At 43.4% G+C, this 22,765-nt stretch overlaps 1 protein-coding gene across 1 annotated transcript in view; it reads right to left on the reverse strand.

Annotated features, from left to right (window-relative positions):
* Nucleotides 1-13,012, reverse strand: part of RLF (RLF zinc finger) — a 314,153-nt gene extending 301,141 nt beyond the window's left edge. The window contains exon 1 of the mRNA XM_085647033.1: nt 12,779-13,012. Within this exon, the coding sequence (XP_085503159.1) occupies nt 12,779-12,952 (174 nt within the window). The 5' untranslated portion in view covers nt 12,953-13,012. The remainder of the gene's footprint in view (nt 1-12,778) is intronic.
* Nucleotides 13,013-22,765: the final 9,753 nt, after the last annotated feature.

Consider the following 22,765-nt stretch of genomic DNA (forward strand, 5'->3'; position numbering starts at 1 on the left):
CTCAATCAATTGCACTAGATAGGGTCACCTAATCACTACATTCGTAGGAAGTAGGTATAGTATTTGGAAAGTTATATTCTTGGCAGTGTTGACTTACAACATGGTTTTGATTGGGGCTGTTGAGATGAACTACACATTTGAGTTTAGTTTGTGGGATTGAAATAGAGGTTTACTGGTTTTGGGGATTTATTTATACAGCCGCTGTATGAAGAGTTAGATTTAATATAAGTTGAAATAGTTTGTTACTGATGACTGAACCCTAGTAGGAGGAGTTATGGCTATGATGTTTCCATTTTTATATCTGCTTTTTCATTTTACCTTATTTTTGGAATTGGACAAAACAAAATCTCGGAATGTTAATTTTTTCTTTTTTGAGTAAAAAGCATTCTTGCCAGTTGCAAAATTTTTCAAAACTTTCATGTTCCACTTCATATTTACTTTCTATGTAAAGTAGAATATTTTTTTTTTGCACAATTTTATAGAGCGCGACCTTGACCCGAATCCAATCGGGTATCAGAGCGATTTACATAGCACCAGTTCCAGTTACGTTACATGAGGACACACATTCATTTTTTGTTGGGCACGGGGAGATTAAGTGATTTGCCCAGAATCACAGGATGTTCAGCGTCGTTACCGAGACTCAAACCCAGTTCCTCAGGTCCGAGGTCGAGCGCCCTAGCCGTTAGGCTAACTCCTCTCCCCAACCAGTAACCAGTGTCATATATTTGTTGACGTCTCAACTTAATCTGCAGCCAAATATTATTTAGTACAAATCATTAAGGAAATATCCTGGAATCTTCACTTCCTGTCTTGTTTTCAGATGGTATTGCAGACGCAGTTGAGTTGTAGATTTTACATACTAGTAATATGTTAACTTATGCGTATGACTCAATTTAGTTATTTGGCTTTGTATTATCACTGCACTCTTCACTACACTTTTAAAAGCTGCTGTTGAGGCAGTTGCTGCTTAGCTCCCTGTAGCATTAGGACAATATAATATATATTTTGTTTCAATTTAACGTTTAGAGTTACATCAATAAAGTTCATTTTGATCAAATCTAGCCTGCTTGGAGTTTAGTACTTCTTATACTACACCTTGATAATATTTTGGTCCAACCTTTAAAAGAAAATGTGGTTTCTTTGCTTCACTTGGTTCAAGTTTGATGTTTTTCCAGTTAGGTGATATTTCATCTGTATCAAAAGTATGGCAATTTATTCTTTTGGTTAATCAAAGGAGTACTAGTTTTCAGCAATGGGCAGACATTTCTTTTTAAAACAATGTTCATGCTGTGGCTTACATGGTAAATTTGAAAAAATGAAAGCGTTATCTCCCGTAGGAGTAACGTCCCTTACTCAGCACTCCGATGTTTACAATTTCAAATAAAGGTGCTCTAAGCTGTGAATATGTGTATTTCAATACTTTAATTCAAATTCTTAAGAAGTTTATATAAAGTTCATACTATTTCTCACATAGTATTCTACAGATTCTTTTCAAAAATCCTTGTATGTTCTGTCCTGTATTTCTGCCCTATGCATTTCGGGCGAACCCTTTGTCAGGGAACTTGCATTCTGAAAGCATAAAACGTTATTCAAATCACAAGGTAAACCACAATTATCATGCAAAAATATTCTAGAGTTTTCATGCTAGCAACAGAAAAAGTTTTTTAGAATATCAAAAAGCTGTGAGCGGAAAGAGTACCAGACAGCGAGAGTGTTTGGATCATAGGCTAGGTTACAGTAAACGTGCTCACTCGGTACGTCTATTACGTGTGTATTAACAGAGTTAAACAGTTGTAGTGGTCTTGAAGAAAAGACAGATGATATAACCGTGGAATCATGAAAAAGTCGTGAAGGGTAAAAAATGGATTCATGCGAGATTTTCGTGGGGGAAAAAATACACGGTGTAGTAGAGTGAAACGGTGTTAGAAAATAAACGGTAATAAATAGTTTGACCTTTTTAAGTGATTGCTTGAAATCCTAACAGCATGTCATGAAGTTCCACGACATAATTAGAAGTAAACGGTACTTTCTGAAATAAAGATGGTTTCATATGTAGTTTAGCGAACGGGAAATTCAAACGCTGTTGTTAATGCTCTACAGACCGTCAAAACGGCAGCCATATATTGAATCTTACCGCGATGTGAAAAGTTCAGTCGGGTTCCGCTGTGCGACCTCTCGTTCAGTTTCAAAGACTGATTACTTCCGGGTGTTAAAAATACGATTACGGGTAAATCACGTGGTGATAGAATGTGAAAAAAGACTGCAGCATCGTGAATGCGATAATGCATGCCAAGGTAATCCTACGCGTACGTAATCAATAACGCTCATAAGGTCGTACGGTCCAAATTGTGGCTGTAGGTGTGGATCACCTGATCATAAAAATGAAAAGAATACGGTGGAAAGAAATTCAAAATGAATTAAGTTACATGAATTGAACATGCAGTATGTGATTATGTGAATCAAAGTTTGAGTTTGATAGAATGGAAAAGAAACCAAACTCAATGGTGTCAAAAATGTAAATCACGTGATGGTAGAATGTAAAAGGAGACTACAGCATTGTGACAGCGTTAATGAATACCAGGGTAATCCTACGTGTACGTAATCAGTAACGGTCGTAAGGTCGTATGGTCCAAATTGTTGCTGTAGGTGTGGTCACCTAATCATAAAAAGAATACGGTGGAATAAAGTTACATGGATTAAACGTACGGTATGCAATTGTGTGGATCAATAAAGTTTGAGTTTGATAGAATAGAAATGGAACCAAACTCAATGGTGTCAAAAAATGATGTCGAGGGTAAAGCAAGTAAAAGTAATCGCAAAGATAATGAATCAGTTCAATCATATCAAAGAATGTGAATTCAAGAATGAAGAGTGAAATTACGAGTGTATAAACATCATACATTACAATATTGAATTTTACAAGAAACAATTAAATTCTAGCCGTTCATTCAGTCCTTTATTTAGGCTGAAGCGTGTCAAGATGGGTGATCCAAAATATCTCTCTTCTTAGAAGATGTTGGGAATTGTCTCTTCCAGGAAGGATAGGTACCTGTTCCAGTATACAGAAACGTAGTTGGCTTGGATTATGGTGCTGTTCGTTAAAGTGCGTGGCTACGGTGGATTTTGTATTCTTGAGTCTGTGGTTGCTTTTGTGTTCGATAATCTGTGTTTTTATTTTTCTCTGTGTTTTTCCCATATATGCTTGACCGCATGGACATTTCAACATGTATATAACATTACTGCTGTCACATGTGCCGGTCACTCGTAGTTTTATGGTCGTTCCTTTGGTTGGGTGAAATATTTCACTGCCCTTGAATATAGCGTTGCAATTACTGCAATTATAGCAAGGTAAAGTGCCCCGATATTTTACGTTGAGGGCGTCATCTTTGGGTTTGAGTAATTCCTTTAGGTTACGAGTGCATTTGTACGCAAATCTAGGAGTGTTAAGGAAGATTCCTTTGAAGTCTTCTTCGTGCACGAGTAATGGCCAATGTTTCAAAATGGTTCTCTTGATGTTATAATTTCTGGTTGAAAATTTGGAGATGAATACTGATCTTTGTTCTTCGTTTTTATGCTGTGGAATTAACAACTGTGTTCTTTCGAGTTTCCGGACTCTTTCCTGGGCATCGTTGAGTGTGGTTTCAGGATATCCTCTCTGTTTAAATTTTTGAATGATGGTAGTTTTGGATTCATTGTAATAATTCTGGGTGGAAGAAATTCTCTTGATGCGTAACAGTTGTGAAAATGGTAAATGTTGTTTTAATGAAGGTTGATGGAAACTTGAAAAATTTAAAAAGTTGTTTTTGTCAGTGGTTTTGGTAAACACTTTAGTGCCAAGTTGTCCATCATTGTTAATGACCAGTACATCCAAAAATGGTGTTTCCCTTTTATTGGTGTTAAACGTGAAACCAATTCTGTCATCAAATTGATTAAGTTCTTCAATAACTTTTGTTAATGATAATTCCGTACCGTTCCAAAGTACAAAGATGTCATCTATGTACCTTTTGTACAAAATGAGATTGTTGTTCCAATTCGGGTTGCATAAGATGTGATCCTGTTCAAATTTGTGCATAAAAAGGTTTGCATATGCCGGTGCGGCACAATTTCCCATAGATGTTCCTGATGATTGAATGAAAAAATGGTCACCCCATTTGAAGTAGCTGTGATATAGGGTGAAATGTAACAGTTCCATTAAGAATACTGTGAACATTTCTTCTTGGTCACTTGTTGTTAAGTAGTGTTCCACGGCTTGTAAACCCAAATCATGGGGTATAGAAGTGTAAAGTGATTTGACATCGATTGTACATAATGTCATATCTTTGGTGAATAATGGTCTGTGAGTTTCTAGAAGGTTGAGAAAATGAGTGGTATCTTTAATGTAGGTGCTCATACTTTGAACAATTGGTTGAAGACGTCTGTCTATGAACTTTCCTACTGGTTCGTGGATGGAATTTATGGTGGAAACAATGGGACGAAACGGTGGAGTGTTGGCATTTTTATGGATTTTTGGAATCATGTAGATGTATGGAATGGCGGGATTGGTTTTGATCAAATATTCTCTCTCTTTTGTGCCGATGATTCCTTGGTTTATGGCTAGGTCTATTATTTGGTTCAAAATGTTCTTAAATTCATTGGTAGGATCCCTTTCATGTCTTGAGTAGATGTTGGTGTCATTAACATGTTCATTAACTTTTGTTGTAAAATTCTGTGTCCATAATGACAAGGGTGCCGCCCTTATCAGCTTGTCGAATGGTTTTTTCTTTGTTCTTGGCTAGTTGATCCAATGCTTGTCTTTCCTTCTGAGTTATGTTGGTAGCTTTTGATCGAGGTTGTTTAAATATGTTTTGGACATCCTTCAAGACTATTTTTTCAAAAGCGTCCAGTACTTTATGGCTGACTGGTGAAATGAATTTGCTCGGGTTCCTTAGGCCCAATAATTTGTTCTGGGATTGGTCAACTGTTGTTTCTAGCACATTTGAAAAGAAATGTCTTAACCTTAGTGTACGAAGAAATTTATATATGCATACTTGTGTCTCCACTAAATTTGAATGGTATGTCGGGACATACGAGGTTCCCTTTTGTAATGTTTGCAACTGGAAACTGGAGATGGGTGGTTTTGATATGTTCATAACTAGGGTTAAACAAAAACACGGATTATCGAACACAAAAGCAACATCAGACTCAAGAATACGAAATCCACCGTAGCCACGCACTTTAACGAACAGCACCATAATCCAAGCCAACTACGTTTCTGTATACTGGAACAGGTACCTATCCTTCCTGGAAGAGACAATTCCCAACATCTTCTAAGAAGAGAGATATTTTGGATCACCCATCTTAACACGCTTCAGCCTAAAGGACTGAATGAACGGCTAGAATTTAATTGTTTCTTGTAAAATTCAATATTGTAATGTATGATGTTTATACACTCGTAATTTCACTCTTCATTCTTGAATTCACATTCTTTGATATGATTGAACTGATTCATTATCTTTGGGATTACTTTTACTTGCTTTACCCTCGACATCATTTTTTGACACCATTGAGTTTGGTTCCATTTCTATTCTATCAAACTCAAACTTTATTGATCCACACAATTACATACCGTACGTTTAATCTATGTAACTTTATTCCACCGTATTCTTTTTATGATTAGGTGACCACACCTACAGCAACAATTTGGACCATACGACCTTACGACCGTTACTGATTACGTACGCGTAGGATTACCCTGGTATTCATTACCGCTTTCACGATGCTGTAGTCTCCTTTTACATTCTACCATCACGTGATTTACATTTTTGACACCATTGAGTTTGGTTTCTTTTACATTCTATCAAACTCAACTCAAACTTTATTGATTCACACAATCACATACTGCATGTTCAATTCATGTAACTTAATTCATTTTGAATTTCTTTCCACCGTATTCTTTTCATTTTTACGATCAGGTGACCACACCTACAGCCACAATTTGGACCGTACGACCTTATGAGCGTTATTGATTACGTACGCCTAGGATTACCTTGGCATGCATTATCGCATTCACGATGCTGCAGTCTTTTTTCACATTCTACCACCACGTGATTTACCAGTAATCGTATTTTTAACACCCGGAAGTAATCAGTCTTGGAAACTGAACGAGAGGTCGCACAGCGGAACCGGACTGAACTTTTCACATCGCGGTAAGATTCAATATATGGCTGCCGTTTTGACGGTCTGTAGAGCATTAACAACAGCGTTTGAATTTCCCGTTCGCTAAACTACATATGAAACCATCTTTATTTCAGAAAGTACCGTTTACTTCTAATTAGGTCGTGGAACATCATGACATGCTGTTAGGATTTCAAGCAATCACTTAGAAAGGTCAGAAACTATTTATTACCGTTTATTTTCTAACACCGTTTCACTCTACTACACCGTGTATTTTTTCCCCCACGAAAATCTCGCATGAATCCATTTTTTACCCTTCACGACTTGATTCCACGGTTATATCATCTGTCTTTTCTTCAAGACCACTACAACTGTTTAACTCTGTTAATACACACGTAATAGACGTACCGAGTGAGCACGTTTACTGTAACCTAGCCTATGATCCAAACACTCTCGCTGTCCGGTACTCTTTCCGCTCACAGCTTTTTGATATTCTAAAAAACTTTTTCTGTTGCTAGCATGAAAACTCTAGAATATTTTTGCATGATAATTGTGGTTTACCTTGCGATTTGAACAACGTTTTATGCTTTCAGAATGCAAGTCCCCTGACGAAGGGTTCGCCCGAAATGCATAGGGCAGAAATACAGGACAGAACATACAAGGATTGTTGAAAAGAATCTGTAGAATACTATGTGAGAAATAGTATGAACTTTATATGAACTTAAGAATTTGAATTAAAGAAAGTATTGAAATACACATTTTCACAGCTTAGAGCACCATTATTTGAAATTGTAAACATCGGAGTGCTGAGTAAGGGACGTTACTCCTACGGGAGATAACGCTTTGATTTTTTCAAATTTACCATGTAAGCCACAGCATGAACATTGTTTTAAAAAGAAATGTCTGCCCATTGCTGAAAACTAGTACTCATTTAATTAACCAAAAGAATAAATTGCCATACTTTTGATACAGATGAAATATCACCTAACTGGAAAAACATCAAACTTGAACCAAGTGAAGCAAAGAAACCACATTTTCTTTTAAAGGTTGGACCAAAATATTATCAAGGTGTAGTATAAGAAGTACTAAACTCCAAGCAGGCTAGATTTGATCAAAATGAACTTTATTGATGTAACTCTAAACGTTAAATTGAAACAAAATATATATTATATTGTCCTAATGCTACAGGGAGCTAAGCAGCAACTGCCTCAACAGCAGCTTTTAAAAGTGTAGTGAAGAGTGCAGTGATAATACAAAGCCAAATAACTAAATTGAGTCATACGCATAAGTTAACATATTACTAGTATGTAAAATCTACAACTCAACTGCGTCTGCAATACCATCTGAAAACAAGACAGGAAGTGAAGATTCCAGGATATTTCCTTAATGATTTGTACTAAATAATATTTGGCTGCAGATTAACCCCTTCAGTGCCCATGACGAGATGGTCTCGTCATGGAGCGCGGTTGCGCTGTGCCCATGACGAGACGTCATGAACCCTGCCCGCTAATGCAACGCCCGGCACAGGGCGGGAAAAGGGCGGGGCACTGAAGAGGTTAAGTTGAGACGTCAACAAATATATGACACTGGTTACTGGTTGGGGAGAGGAGTTGGCCTAACGGCTAGGGCGCTCGACCTCGGACCTGAGGAACTGGGTTCGAGTCTCGGTAACGACGCTGAACATCCTGTGATTCTGGGCAAATCACTCAATCTCCCCGTACCCAACAAAAAATGAATGTGTGTCCTCATGTAACGTAACTGGAACTGGTGCTATGTAAAGCGCTCTGATACCCGATTGGATTCGGGTCAAGGTCGCTCTCTAAAATTCTGCAAAAAAAAATATTCTACTTTACATAGAAAGTAAATATGAAGTGGAACATGAAAGTTTGGACAATTTTTGCAACTGGCAAGAATGCTTTTTACGCAAAAAAGAAAAAATTAACATTCCGAGATTTTGTTTTGTCCAATTCCAAAAATAAGGTAAAATGAAAAAGCAGATATAAAAATGGAAACATCATAGCCATAACTCCTCCTACTAGGGTTCAGTCACCAGTAACAAACTATTTCAACTTATATTAAATCTAACTCTTCATACAGCGGCTGTATAAATAAATCCCCAAAACCAGTAAACCTCTATTTCAATCCCACAAACTAAATTCAAATGTGTAGTTCATCTCAACAGCCCCAATCAAAACCATGTTGTAAGTCAACACTGCCAAGAACATAACTTTCCAAATACTATACCTACTTACTACGAATGTAGTGATTAGGTGACCCTATCTAGTGCAACTGATTGAGTAATAGGGCCACTCTGATGTTTGTTACCATTTATATCAAATCTTCATTCATCCAGTACAACATTTATATCTCTTAACCTCGCAGCATCTATGACTTCAGTGTGGGCAGCTCTCCCATATACGAGGTTATAAGCTTAAATTGTAAAAAGACTACTATAAGACCATTCCAGTCAAACAAGAATACATATGTGAATCCATCTTCTCTGCCAAGGTAAATTAGGCCGACACCTGTCATCCCCGATTTTGCTATTTTATTCATAAGTAGGTGCATTTGGTGTTTTCCAATGCCATGAAATGTAGATTTGGGTACTGCGAGTGCAGTTACATTCTTCTCCAATGGTTTGTTATTTGCAAGGATGCCAGGCACACTGCATGGAAGAGCAAGACTTTGCATACTTTGAAAGCTATATCCAGACACTTCTCTCATGTCGTTCCATACCTGGAAACAAAAATGTGATAATCTTGAGCACAACCACAGTATGGATTTGATGTCACCTTCACTGTAGCGCCGGCAGATAGTATTAGGAATTAGGTTTCTATTTATTTTAACTTTTGTGGTGTTCATTGCCATTCACGTAGGATTTTGTAGTAGCTACATTTTAGTCAGGATTCCTTCAGGCGATTCTCCAATTGATCCCCAGTTCCTTTCTGCTATTTCCGTTTCGAGTAATTGTTGCATTTATCTCTCCATTTTTAACTGGTGCATTCTCAAAACAGGATTTTGATAATTGTGCCTTACAATCCTTCATAGTGACCTTAAGATTTCGAGCGAGACCAGAATGGGGATTGAAGGTTTTTTAAGAAATTGGTTTATTAAGTTTGAAACGATTATCCAGCTGTCTGTACTCCCATGTTTGAGACTTTCTCTCAGCTTTCCTGAAGCATCTTTATCCTATTTCAAGCAAACATGCCTTCCAGATAGATAAATCCTGCTTGTACAACCTAGATGTATTCTTGAGTTGCTCGATAGATGTGCTGCTAAATGTATGTAGCCATTAATACAGAATTTTTAGTGAGTTGAGTGCCACATCTGAAACGTGGAATGCATTATAGACTTCACCCCTTGCCTTACTATAGCTGGGTCACAGTATAATAAATCTGATGGCTTCTGTTGGTTGAGGAGGTTTCCCTCCTAGGTAATTTGCGCAGGTGTCCGAGTACAGCCAGGTAACATTTTCACAAAACTAGTGAATGAGGTCGGAAAAGAGCAAAGCACAAGTAACATAAAAACACACACGTGTTTCTGCAGTTTTTATGTAGAGAGAAAAATTACTTTTATTTGATTTAGTTTAAATCATAAAAGGGTGGCACATCCACCAATATACACAAAGTACAAGGACAATTATATCAATGCATTAATTAACATGAATCGCATAAAATTTACTAGAACGATTATATCAGTGCATTAATTAACATGAGTCTCATTAAAATTTACAATAAAACAAGTAAAAAAGGATAGAAGTGGGCTGGTGATCTAAAAGAAGACTAGAACCGTAGATTGAATTGAGTGATTCCAGGATAAAGTGCTTGGTGCTGTAAACTAATAGTCTGCAATAGAAAATAAATGTTCATTTATACTTTATTTAGGCTGGAGACTACTACCGTTGTTAATTTCCTATTATTTCACCAGGGTGAAGTATATGAGGCTGTACTAAATGGACATCAAATTCTTAATTGCAATTTATCACCTTGTATCCCCAGTTAGTTCCAACTGGCAGTCCCTCTTTTCCAGTTCCTTTACTGCGATAGTCAGAAACTTTATTGCCTTACAAGCCAGCTTTACTGTTGAGACTCCTAGGCATTTGATTACAGCAGTTCTGCAAGTCCTTATTTGTTCTTTTTTCAATAGTGGCCGTAGAAGTGTTTTCCGTATGTGTAATAATGCCGGACAAATACATAGTAGGTGAAGTACTGACTCTCCTCCTTGGCCACACAGGCGGCAATCCTTTGTGGGCCAAGCCCATTTCCATTTTGGAGTGAGATCTTTTGATGAATACACACCCAGTCTCAATGAAATCAATTTCCGCTTTTTTTGATTTGCGAAATGTTCTGTATCCAGGCGATGGTTTTTGAAGTCAAGGAGGCTTGGTCTATTGCCTGAGATTGTAGCTTGATGGTTTTGTTTACTACTTGTTTAAATTCAGGGTAGGACAATATTGTATTCCAAGCGTCCTCTAGTTTTAGAGCTGTGATAGATTGTTTTAGGGAGAAGCAAACTTTGTTAGTCAATCTGGATTTCTTTTCAACCTCCAGCCAGCGATTATGTGTTAAAGAATCTTCCTCTGCTGCCCTCATTCTCCAATAATATTTGACAAGTGCCCCTTGTCTTGTTGCAATCTGATTTTTTAACCTGAATCCCAGTCTGATCAAGGCTCGTGGAATATGGCGCGGAATTAAAAATAAGTTCTTAAAGAGTCCAGTTTGAGAAGTATTTAAAATTATTGCATCCTTTGTGTTTAAAAGTTCAGAACCATACGTAATGGATGGCAAAAATGTTGCCGCCACGACTGTCAATAAGTGTGTTGTTGAAATGTCGCTTAGTTTTTTTTGCAAAATTTTAAATGCGAATAATAGCTGTTTTGCTTTGACTTTCCCTAGTTCTAGATGTTGCTTGAAACTAAGGTGTTGGTCTAACAGTACCCCCAGATATTTATATGTTCCCACCTGATCCAGGGGGTCACCGTTTATCATCCAGGTAAATTTTGGTTGTTTTTTTATGCGAGTTTGAAAAACACATAACTTTTGTTTTCCGAAAATGTATGATTAGTGGAACTGAAGCTGTGTATAGTGCTAATTGATTTTATGTAGTAGTTTTTAAGGGTCACTTGTCTTGCTGCTGGACTTGTTCTGCCTCTGCCTTCCACTATGCTGACCAAGCAAAATGTTGTATATCGGAGGCATACTCCGCGTTTCGCGACAGCACATGTTTTTTCACCAGAGAAGAGCCATGATGCAAACCTGTGACAGTGCTTAATTGGTACTGCGTGTGTTAAAGATGCTTATTTTTCAGTCACTTTATAAGTGTACTAATGCGTTGCAGTAGTCTAAAAAAAACTGCCCAACGTAGAACTTTTCTTGAAATGTAAACAATGCCGGATACGCTCATAGGGAAAAGGGGCGTTAGGGTTAGCTCCCAGATCAATGTGTGTAGAAATGTATATCACATTAATGAAGGTGGTTTACAATTTCGCGTGTGCTGTAGCGAGGCACAAATTAAGAATGATTTACAAACAGCGATGGAGGTCGCTTACTGTAACAAAAAAACAAATATACTGCATATTTGCAAACTGTCAGTCAAAGCACGTTACGTTAGTGAAATTGCCTCTCTCTTGACCCCAGGGACAAAGGTTTTCCCAAACATCAATAGACTTCCAAAGATAGCATTAATAAGCAAGCGCGTGTTAAAAAAATAATAATGATACAGCCATGGTTCTTAGTGCATGGATATTTACAATTCAAATCAGGCACTGACATATACATTCCGAAATATAATGACGATATAACGTACACCCAGAGTACCATGATACAATAGACGGAGTGACAACAAATATTCTAGGCGCACCACAAAACGTGCGATTGTCACGACTGCATTACCGTAACACGTAAACAACAGTCTAGCAGCATGGAAGCTGCGGTAGTCGGCTAGTTTACAAATTCACTCCCATGCTCAATATAAAGAGTAGCACACCCAGGGAAATGCAAACTAAGCTATCAACCGATTATATGTGCTCGCCGCAACTCCTAGGCACGATCTCATATCAATAAAACCATTAGTTCAATTATAACATGGTCAAACAATATAGTAATTATAATCAATAGATACATAAGCGTAACAACGAAATGCATTAAGTGGTGATGACATACATGCAGTTAGTTAGGTTAAAATGAACGATCATCACATCAATGCAGCTTGCTATAAACAGTGCAAGGAATAAAACACGTCAGCCTAAAATGCAACAAAACATACAATTTTCACTCATCACTTGCGCGTGGAACAAGTTATGCTTTGCCTTGTGGAATAGGGGATGTTTGTGTGAATTCTCTGAGCCTAGATATTTAGATTAAACGTGAACAGCAGCCCTGGCTACACTTGGTCATGATGTTGTTTACATCCAACAAGCACGGGTATCACTCCCTGCAAGGCCAACAACTAGCTACAATCTGAGCTAGTTAGAATCCATCCAGCACCACCCGCTGCTACAGAAGCAAGCGATTCTTTGCGCAGAAAAAACAAAGGCCCAGCGGGAGTAAGGCCAGACTGCAGCCGCACCGCCCCACTCCAGCAGCAGCGCGGTTCGGTCTCTCTCCTAGCCTCCCGCCCCTCTCACCTGGCAGAAACGCTTGCAGTAAGACACAGTGGCTGCCTCGCACGCTGCTTGCTCCCGCAGCCGGGTCTCCAAGCCTCGTAGGGTTTTCCGTAGATGCTGCACCAACTCCGGTGGCATCCTCCTCTTGTTGTCGTCTTTGGCTCCCAAATCCGGTTCGCCCTCCCCGTCCGCCATCTTCCCTCTCCCAAACAGCGCGTAGGCAAACACGTCATGTGACTTCTTTTCGTTGTCTTTCTCCTGCTGCCCAATGGTGTGGATGACGACCATGCGCAGGGACGCCCCTCAGGGCGGGCGACGGCTGATGACGCCACAGCAGCAGGGGGGAGGCTACAGGTTGAGGCTTTGCCTACTTTGGATTGGCGCGTGGCCTCTTACAAGAGCACGTGACGGGTGTTAAGTGGTCGCCATCTCGTGTGTATGTATATTTTGACTGAATTCATTTTGTGTTGGAGATGGATGTGTTTGTCTCCCGGGGTGTCATTTGCACTCCTACTGCGCGAGCACAGACATTTCCCGTGATGAATTAGCTTTGAAAGAAGGCACTCAGGCGACAAACAAGCGCCCCTCTTTGTAATGTGTGTGCCAGAGAAAATGCATCTGAAATTAGCATACAACACCAAATGGGAGGACACGCGTGACACTCACAGTGAACAGTGTAGCAGAAGTTTCTCAGCCTTTTGGCTAAGATCAAGTGTGGTATCTGTCAGAGGCGCAACTAGGGCCAAATTTCGGGGGGGGGGGGGGGCTAAGAAAATATTTCGGGGTGAGGGCTAATTCTTCCAGCAATAGGCAAAGTGGAGCTGCAGGGGCTCTAAGAAGGGGTGAAAAACAACAAAGCCTCATTAACAAGCAAATGGTCTTTTAAAGAAGCTGTCTCAACCCGAGCTGCCACACACGAGGGGGGTCGTTGCACGCCTGGTATATGTTCCTGTTAGAGTGAAATCCACTGTTAAGTGGGAGTAATTTTGATATTTTCTGGATGAATGACTGACTTTTGAGCTAAATAAATTTGCATTGCATATGCAAATTTTTGGAAAAGGCACACCAGAATTTTAAGGAAGCCGGAGGAAGAGTTTGCTCACTAGGGGTGCAAAATTGGAACCCCGCGGACCAGTGGTCAGATCTTCGACCTAGGTAACGTTGCGCTCTCTAGTCGCTCTATCATTCCTGGTGTTTGGGTAGACTGATGCGGGAGGCCTAACTACCTTCCTAATATCCTTCATATGCCTGTCAAACATCCAGACCTCTTGGCTAAGATCAAGTACAAGAGGCCTTCTGACATCAGTAGCCCTCCCCTCAGAACATTTCTGAAACCAGTCACTGACTGCTAGCAGCTGACACAATGGGTGCGTCATTGTTTACCCTAAATGTCAGGAGTGTGAAGGATCAGGTCAGGCGGGTTACATTAGGCTTCCTTGAGATATCTGTTTTCTGCTGGAATGCAGGATTCTGTACGCCCAAGCCATTGTTTTGGTTCTGAGGAAACAATTGCAAATCATATGGAGTCGCCATTCTGATCAAGGGAAGGTATTGTACCACGACAAGGTTAACAAGCAGGTCAACGACAGAATGCTGGTTGTGGACGGCTCAAGGGCCTGTGAGGCTCATCTCTCATCAATGTCTATCCCCACTCGGAGAAGAATGAGCGGCTCAAGATGTTCAGGATGCAACTAGTGACCTCCAGGACCATCCTCATGGGGGGTGATTTCAACTGCTCAGTAGAAATGGATAGGCGAACTGGGTCAGACTCTGCGGTGATGGACGTGACGTCCAGGCTGTTGGTGGAGATGATAGGTGAGGCGTCGCTCTGGGATTTCATGAGGAACATGTGGCCGAACACCAGGAATTTTTCCTGGAGTAGGCTGAACGGATCCATACGTTCACGGATCAACTTTCTATTCACCTCCCCAACTGCAAAGCCTGGGCGAAGCTCCACGGTCGCGGTCCACTTCTATGACCCCCAGAGCAGTACGTTTCCAGGGGGAACTCACAGGGAAGTTAGTGGCGAATCTCAGTTGTCTATGTAGAGTGGAGGGGCATGAGGGACTTCTTTTACTCTGCCAGCAAGGGATGGGAATGGGTGTTGGAAAGGCTCCGGAGCTTCTTCCAGGATGCAAGTAGAGCTGCTGCACGGGAAAAGAAGAGTGCGTTCAGGAGGCTGCAGAGTAAGCTGCAGCAATTGTATGAACACAAGCTCCGGGGATGGGACGTGGATGACGAACTAGAGGAAACCCGAAAAGGGTTCACAGTGCACTTTAGGGATAAATCTAGAAAAACCGAGAACCTCAAGAAGGGCGAGAAATGTAACTCGTTCTTCTTCAAGAAACTTCACTCGGTCTACACACCGCTGGTAGAGCTTCAGGACTAGGAGTGCAACCTCCAAAGTGAGAAGGAGCACGTCATGAGAGTCGTTACAGACTTTTATGGCGAGCTTTACTCACCAAAGTTGTCAGAGAGATCTCAGGTGGATAGTTTCCTGGAGGGCATCTCAAAGACACTGGGTCCCGAAGAAAGAGAGGACCTGAACGCACCCTTCACCCTGGAAGAGCTGCACTAGAGGGGAAAGACGCCTGGAAGATAGTTCACCCTGACCAGTCCTGTGGAATATCGGGTCGGCAAATCGCAGAGAGTCTAGCCCTGTTCCGGGACACGGTTGAGTACGTCAAGAGCTGCAAGGTTCCGACAGCCTTCGTCAGCATGGATCAGGAAAAGGCGTTCAACCGCGTTTCCCATGAGTTAATGGGCCGGACACACAGAGCACTGGGACTGGGAGACTTCTGCTGTGACGTGGTGACCCCACTGTATAGAGATATCTCTAGCACGGCGTTGGTTAACGAATGTAAAACCGACCCCTTCCCCGTCCTGTCGGGTGTGAGGCAGGGCTGCCCACTCTCACCTCTTCTGTTCATCTGCGTGATAGAGCTCCTCGTCAAACGCATCTGACAAACCAAGAACATCAGAGGAGTGAAGGTGTCAGGAAGCAATGGAAAGGGCGAAGTGAAAGAGCTAGAGAGGACTTGTATCGAGTTTGGAAAGGCTTCAGGACCGAAGATCAACAGCGCCAAGTCGGAAACCCTACTCTTCGGCCACTGGACCCCCACCTGAAACCGACTGCCAGTCCCCATCAAGCAGGATTTCCTGAAGACCCTTGGAGCCTGGTTCGGCGGAGAAGGTGCTGCAGAGAAGACATGGGAAGAGAGACTGGCAAAGACGAAGCAGAATCTGAGATTCTGGAGTCTCCGGAAGCTGACGTTCAAAGGTAAGTCTTTGGTCCAGCGGAACACGACCCTGCCAGTGCTCCAGTACGTCTCTCAAGTCTGGGCATTGCAGACCTGTACGGCCAAGACTATTACAAGAATGATCTTCTACTTCATCTGGAGCTCGAAGATGGGAAGAGTGAATAGGGAGGTTATGTTCAAAACCCACGACTAGGGAGGCATGGGAGTGCCGGACATCGCCACCATCCTGAGGGGAATCTTCACGTGCCACTGCGTGAGGATCACCCTGAGGACCGAAGATGAGAGCCATGCCGGCTTTCTGATGGCACGTTTCTTCCTGTTGCTGACGTGGAGGTGCCTCAGATGGGCTGAATGGGTGAGCGCTATCCCCTACAACTGGGACACCCCGTGGTTCTATAAGGAAGCGGAGAAGTTAATCAAGGAGTTAGCCCTCCAGCCAAGGAGGCTGCCGCCCCAGCCACGTGGACTTCGAAGATTGTTCAACACCAGATACGTGCAAGGGACGTCAGCCAACTGAATGGAGCCCTCCCCTCTGCAATAGCAGAGGGGAGGGCATTGCCTCCAAGTGCCTGACCAACCAGCTCAAAGACATCGCCTGGATGGCCATTCTAATTAGGTCTACCAGTTAAAGCCTTCAGCAGGCAAGAGGGCTCAACCGATACAAGTCCTGCTCAAGAGGACAAGATGACCTACCTTCTCTTCTGGGAGTTGAGGTACGCACAGGACCTGCTGAAGGCCCTACTCACGGAGCTTAGGGCCTGGATACCAACATCATGCATACCCGCGTGTGTTCCCTGGAACACACACACTCGTGCACTGCTGGAGGATCCTGTGCTGCTTTTAAGATGTTCTTCTGTTTTCCAGATACCACCTGGTATTAGGGAAGAAGAAGACATTGACCCTGGGGTGCCGAGAGATGATCCACAGTCTCCTGCGTGACTTCGCTGCACTAGGCGGAACAGATGAAGACAGTGACGACGAAACCTGAGGACCCAAAGGGGTCCCCTTGTCCCCCTACACAAGGGATCCCTGGAAGGCTCAGGCAACGAAGAAGAAGACAACAGTGACACCTGAGGATCTGAAGGGGTCCCCCTGCCCTTACCTGGGTTGGCCCCGGAGTGGCCACTAACCTCTTTGTCCTTTTTTTCTTTAACCCAGGAACCAGAAGGCGACTTGGAAGAAGAGAATGCGGAGGAAGACAGGTGGAGAAGATGTAGTTATTTACTGTATGTATTTGACTAACGTGACCTTTTCCCTTCACATGTAAAAGGTCAAGGGGGATAGCTTGTGCACTTGTTGTCAAGTTTGTTACCAACGACTTACATATACTAGGATGTCGTGGAAGGTGACGATTGATGTAGCTGAATCAGAAATGAGGCTTTGACAAAGGAAAAAAAAGAGGACTTATGCATAGGTGGAAACACCTATAACTCTCACCTTATCTCTTGGGAGTGTTTAGACAGTGTTTCTTGCACAGCAGAGAATTGCTGCCTGCTAGTTGGTAAAGGACAGGGAACAACGGCAGGCTAACCATGCGAGACCGGCAGGCCAAAATGTAGTACCCATGGTAACCGTTATGTTTGAGAACATGGACACTGGCGCCCTAGGGATCAGTGCTGAAGGCATCCCACAGTGGGCTTCTCGAAGCCCACTTCCAAACCCCCTGGGGAGTTCAGAAAGAAGGCAAGTAAGATAGTACCCCCAGAAGCAAGCACCAGTGCTGAGAAGGTTGGCCCCCAGAAGCCCGGCGCACAAAAGGCCCCAGGACCTAAGCAGGGGTACCCTGAAACTCCCACAGCTTCCAAACCAGGGAACAAAGGGAAGGACGAGGAGGATACCAGACAGGGGACCGCCCAAATACTTCAATGGGTACAATCTCACCCGCAGACATGCCCAGGTTATGTGGTGGGAGTTGAAAGACGAGGAGGGTCCCAAGCTAGACATAGACCTATTCCTAGAGAAGGTCATCAAGGCAGTGGAGATCCCAGGGGAGGAGGTGCTGAGCTGTCTGGCTTCAATATCAGGATGGATCTTCCTTTTGAGCTTCGTCTCCCAGGTCCTTTTTAGGAAGTAATGGCATTTCTTCCAAGGGAAGAAGAAGGAGGAAGCATACGGCACCTTCAACCTGACTGCAGGATGGGTGTCAAGGTCATCAGAGAAAAGGGTAATGGTGGAGAGGACAAACCCTCGTATCACAGACCGAGACATAGTGGCCCTTCTCCAGAGATACAGCACCATCGTAAAAGGACCCACCAAAGTCAGAGACAAAAGAGGCATATGAAATACGACCTGGCAAGCAATCATCAACCTCCACAAAGACCCTGCAGGAAGAGACGGAGTGAGGCACACACTGGCATGCTTTTACCTAGGAGCTCACACAGGGAGGATCAGATACCCGGGATAACCCTTCACCAGCAAAAAGTGCAAGGCCGTGGACCACATGGAAAAATATCTGCAGGATTTGCAAACAGACCGGGCACGAGATGAGTGAATGCACTGTCAAGAAGAAGTACAACTTCTGTGGAGGAGGAAATTGGCACACCTACTACCAGTGCCCCAAATCTGACTGGCCCGAGACCTAATCAGCTACAGCAGGGGGTACCACAGCCCAGAAGACCACCAGACCAACAATGGACCCAGTTGCCAAAGCCATGGTGAACGCCCTCCTGAAGGCTGTGAGGGAAGCAACGACCAATAAGCCTGAGCCAACCAGTAAGGACACCCAGAAGGGCCCAACCCAGAGGCTTCAGAAACCTCCAGGACCATGCCTAGCAAAAACAACAACCATAGAGGACCTCAAAGCTGAGCCAACCACAGTGGAGGAACCAACACCCCCAACTGAGACGGCGCAAGCAGCGGAAGTCCCATACTGTAAGGGAGGCCCCCGCGGGAGGAGTACCACAATCTGCCCAACCAACGGCAACCCAGGAGGAACCTGACCCAGCACCAGAAGCTGGAGCCAAGTAAAGAGAAGAGACACAGGCTCCAGCCAAGACAAAGGAGAAGAAGAAGATGGGGAAGCAACCACAGACAGTGGGCGGCAGCGGGGACGTTGAGGAGATAGGGGAGGCATGGACACAAGTGAGATCCCAGAGACTGCCTGACCAGTGCGGTAGAGGAGTTGGCCTAACGGCTAGTGCGGTCAACCTTGAATCTGGGGAACTGGGTTCGAGTCTCGGTAATGACGCTGAACATCCGGTGATTCTGGGCAAATCACTTAATCTCCCCATGCCTAACAAAAATGAATGTGTCCTCATGTAATGCAACTGGTGCTATGTAAAGCTCTCTGATACCCGATTTAGGTCAAGTTTGCGCTATATAAAACTCTGCAAAAAAGAAAAAAAAGAGAAAGAGGAGAAGGTGGAACTTCGACAGGCCACAGCTAAAACAAAACAGGCCCTCCACAAGGAGCTCCACCACCCGAACCCAAACTGGGAAACAAGACGGTGGAGCAACAGGCTGTCATAAGCCACCTACCTGGATCCAAGATGATTCCAATTGGGCGGCGACACTAGTTCCCAAAACCTACCGAAACTTGATCTCAATTTACAGGATGAGACACTGTTCCAATGGGAAACCCCAGGGGGAATGAGGTTGGGATGGAGAAAAAATGTATGGTCAAAGATGCTGTGACTCGTCTACTCAACAGCAACACTGCAGCAGGCATTCACACCAGTCTGATGAATAGTACCAGCAGATATGGTACCTATAAACAAATAATAAGGCTTTAGTCCAGTATTAACTCTTATCTCTTAAGGATTACCTCACAAAAGCTTTTCAGATATCAACCAACCTTTAGTTTTGTTGTTGTCTTGTTTTCTTTTAGATTGTCCATTGAGGCTCCTTTTTCAAAATATTCAAACTGTAGTGAGTTTGATTTCAGCATCACACCCACAAGCAAATTTGGACGGGGTTAGCTTCACCCAAGTCCTCTCTGGCAGACCCCTGTCAGTGGTATGTACAAGTTGAACAAAAAACACTGGTTAGCTTTGTTTGCAGCACGATGTTGCGACTGAGCTCAGCACATAGTAAAATCAAGTCTGGTAATGCGTCTCTCCTTTTCTTCTTGGTCTTTTTTTCCATCCAGGTGCAAGAATAATGCAGGATGTTCTTTGCGGTGAGGTCGAAGCAGGAGGATCAAAGAAGCTGTCAAGACAGAGTCCAGGAAACCCGGAAACAGGTAAGTGGCAGGTGAAGAGGCTAAGCGATGGGCAGAAGTGTGGATGGTCTTTAAATAAGACTGTTTTAGAATGTTCATAAGGGTCACATTTTAATTGTTTGTAACAAGGAACAGGTGCAGATAATTAACTTGATGAGGCTGCCTTCTAGAAGGTGCTTTAGATTGTTCACAAAGGTCGCGTTCTACATGCTTACAGCAAGGAACAGGTGCAGATGATTAATTTGATGAGGTTGTCTTCTAGATGGTGTTTTTGAATGTTCACAAAGGTCGCATTCTAATTGCTATAGCAAGGAACAGGTACAGGGGATTAATTTGATGAGGGATATCTTCCGGAAGGTGCTCCTTGAGGTTATTAAGCCTTTTTAAACAAGCCGGGGAATACCAGCTGCAGCTAGCTGTTATCAACAGCATGTAATATAGTCAAATGTCAGGGTACAAGGCGTTAGTCCATTCATAAGTTGGGGTGGAATGCTATGGGTCATGCCAGTACATTGTGATAGTCAAGAGAGGTGAGCTGTGGCAGGAATCCTAACACAGGCGGACACAGGCCTCCCAGGGAGACGCTCAAAATGGCAGTTGCCCAGCAGAGAGGATTTCTACAACAACAATAAGCTCAACACCCAGGATGAGCAACAAGAAGATGAAGCCATCATCATCGTCGACACAACCACCGAAGATGATGCTGAAGAAGACACAGAGGACCACCCCAAGAGACCCGAACCAGGACATCCAGTAAGCACTCCAAGCGCTGCACCAGCAGCTTTCCCTAATAAAAGTCCATGGAGCTCCCGACAGGCGAAGTGAAGTGCTCCCTTAACATGGACGATATCTCAGTTTTCTGCGCGGACGGGCACCGTTTAAAAGAGCTGGAAAGTACTTTTATTGAGTTTGGAAAGGCGCCAGGAGCAAAGATCAACAGCGCACAGTCAGTAACCCTACTCTTCAGCCACTTTACCCCCACCCAAGACCCACTGCTATTCCCCATCAAGCAGTATTTCCTGAAGATACTTGGATTCTGGTTCTGCGGAGAAGGTGCAGCGGAGAACACTTGGGAAGAGAGAGTGACAAAGACGAAGCAGAACCTGGGACTCTGAAGCCTCTGGAAGCTGACAATCGAAGGGAAATATTCGTCCTGCAGAACAAGACCCTGCCAGTGCTCCAGTACGCCGCTCAAGTGAGGCCAGTGCAGGGTCGAACGGCCAAGGCCATCACAAGAATGATCATCTATTTCATCTGGAGCACCAAGATGGACAGATTAAAGAGGGAGGTGATGTTCAAGACCCACGACAAGGGTGGCAAGAGAGTGCCTGACATTGCCACCATCCAAGGGGTATCTTCGTGTGTCAATGCAGGAGGAGCACCCTCAGGACTGAAGATGAAAGCCATGCCGGCTTTCTGATGGAACGCTACTTCCTGTTGCCAACGTGGAGGCGTCTCGGATGGGCAGAATGGGTGAGTGCCATCCTCTACAACTGGGACACCCCGTGGTTCTACAAGGAAGTGGAAAAGTTCATCAGGGAGTTTGGTCTGGAGACTGCTGCCCCAGCCTCATGGACTCCGAATATCGTCCAACACCAGATACGTGCAAGCAACAGACAACATGTGGGAGAATGTCGCCTCCAAGCGCCTGACCAACCAGAACAAGGACATTGCTTGGCTGACCATCCAAGGAGGACTGCCAGTGAGAGTCTTCAGGCCCCCAAGAGGGCTCAACGATACAAGTCCTGCCCGAGAGGGTGCACCGCAGAAGAGATGACCTACCATCTCTTCTAGGAGTGCGCATACGCACAGGACCTGTTGAAGGCCTTAGGCACGAAGCTTAGGGCCTGGATACCAACATCATGCATCACCGCATGTGTTCCCAGGAATACACGCACTCGGGGACGTCCAGGACTGCCGGAGGCTCCTGTGCTGCTTTTAAGATATTCTTCTGTTTTCCAGAAACTGCCTGGAAGTAGCGAAGAATAAGACATCGACCCTGGCCTGCCAAAATATGATTCACGGTCTCCTGCGTGACTACGCTGCATTGCACTGATCAGATGAGGACAGCGATGACGAAACCTGAGGACCCATAGGGTCTCACACAGGAGGCCTAGATGGCTCAGGCAACAAAGAAGACAATGACACCTGACGACCCAAATGGGTCCTCCTGCCCTTACCAGCAGGGGTGGGGCTGGAGGAGCCATTAACCTCTTTGTCCTTTTTCTCTTTAACCCAGGAACCAGATGGCGACTGGGAAAAGGAGGATGCGGAGGAAGACAGGTGTAGTAAATGTAAAGTGATTTACTGCAATGTATTTAACTAGCATCACCTTTTTCCTTAGTAGGAAAAAGATCAATGGGAAATCTTGTGCAGTTGTTGTCAAGATTGTTACCAATGACTTACGAATAATAGGGCTTTGTGGAAGGTGATGATTGAAGTATCTTAACAAAGAAATGACGCCTGATAAAGGAAAAAAAAGCCCATCTAACCACAGTGATGAGTGCAGAAACACACCCATGTTACTATAGTAGTCAAGTATCATTGACAGCGAGCATACCTCTGAACCTTTGGAATCTTCAAGGAGGA

The sequence above is a fragment of the Triturus cristatus genome, chromosome 3_2, assembly GCF_964204655.1.
Source record: "Triturus cristatus chromosome 3_2, aTriCri1.1, whole genome shotgun sequence".
In the NCBI taxonomy this organism is placed as follows: Eukaryota; Metazoa; Chordata; class Amphibia; order Caudata; family Salamandridae; genus Triturus; species Triturus cristatus.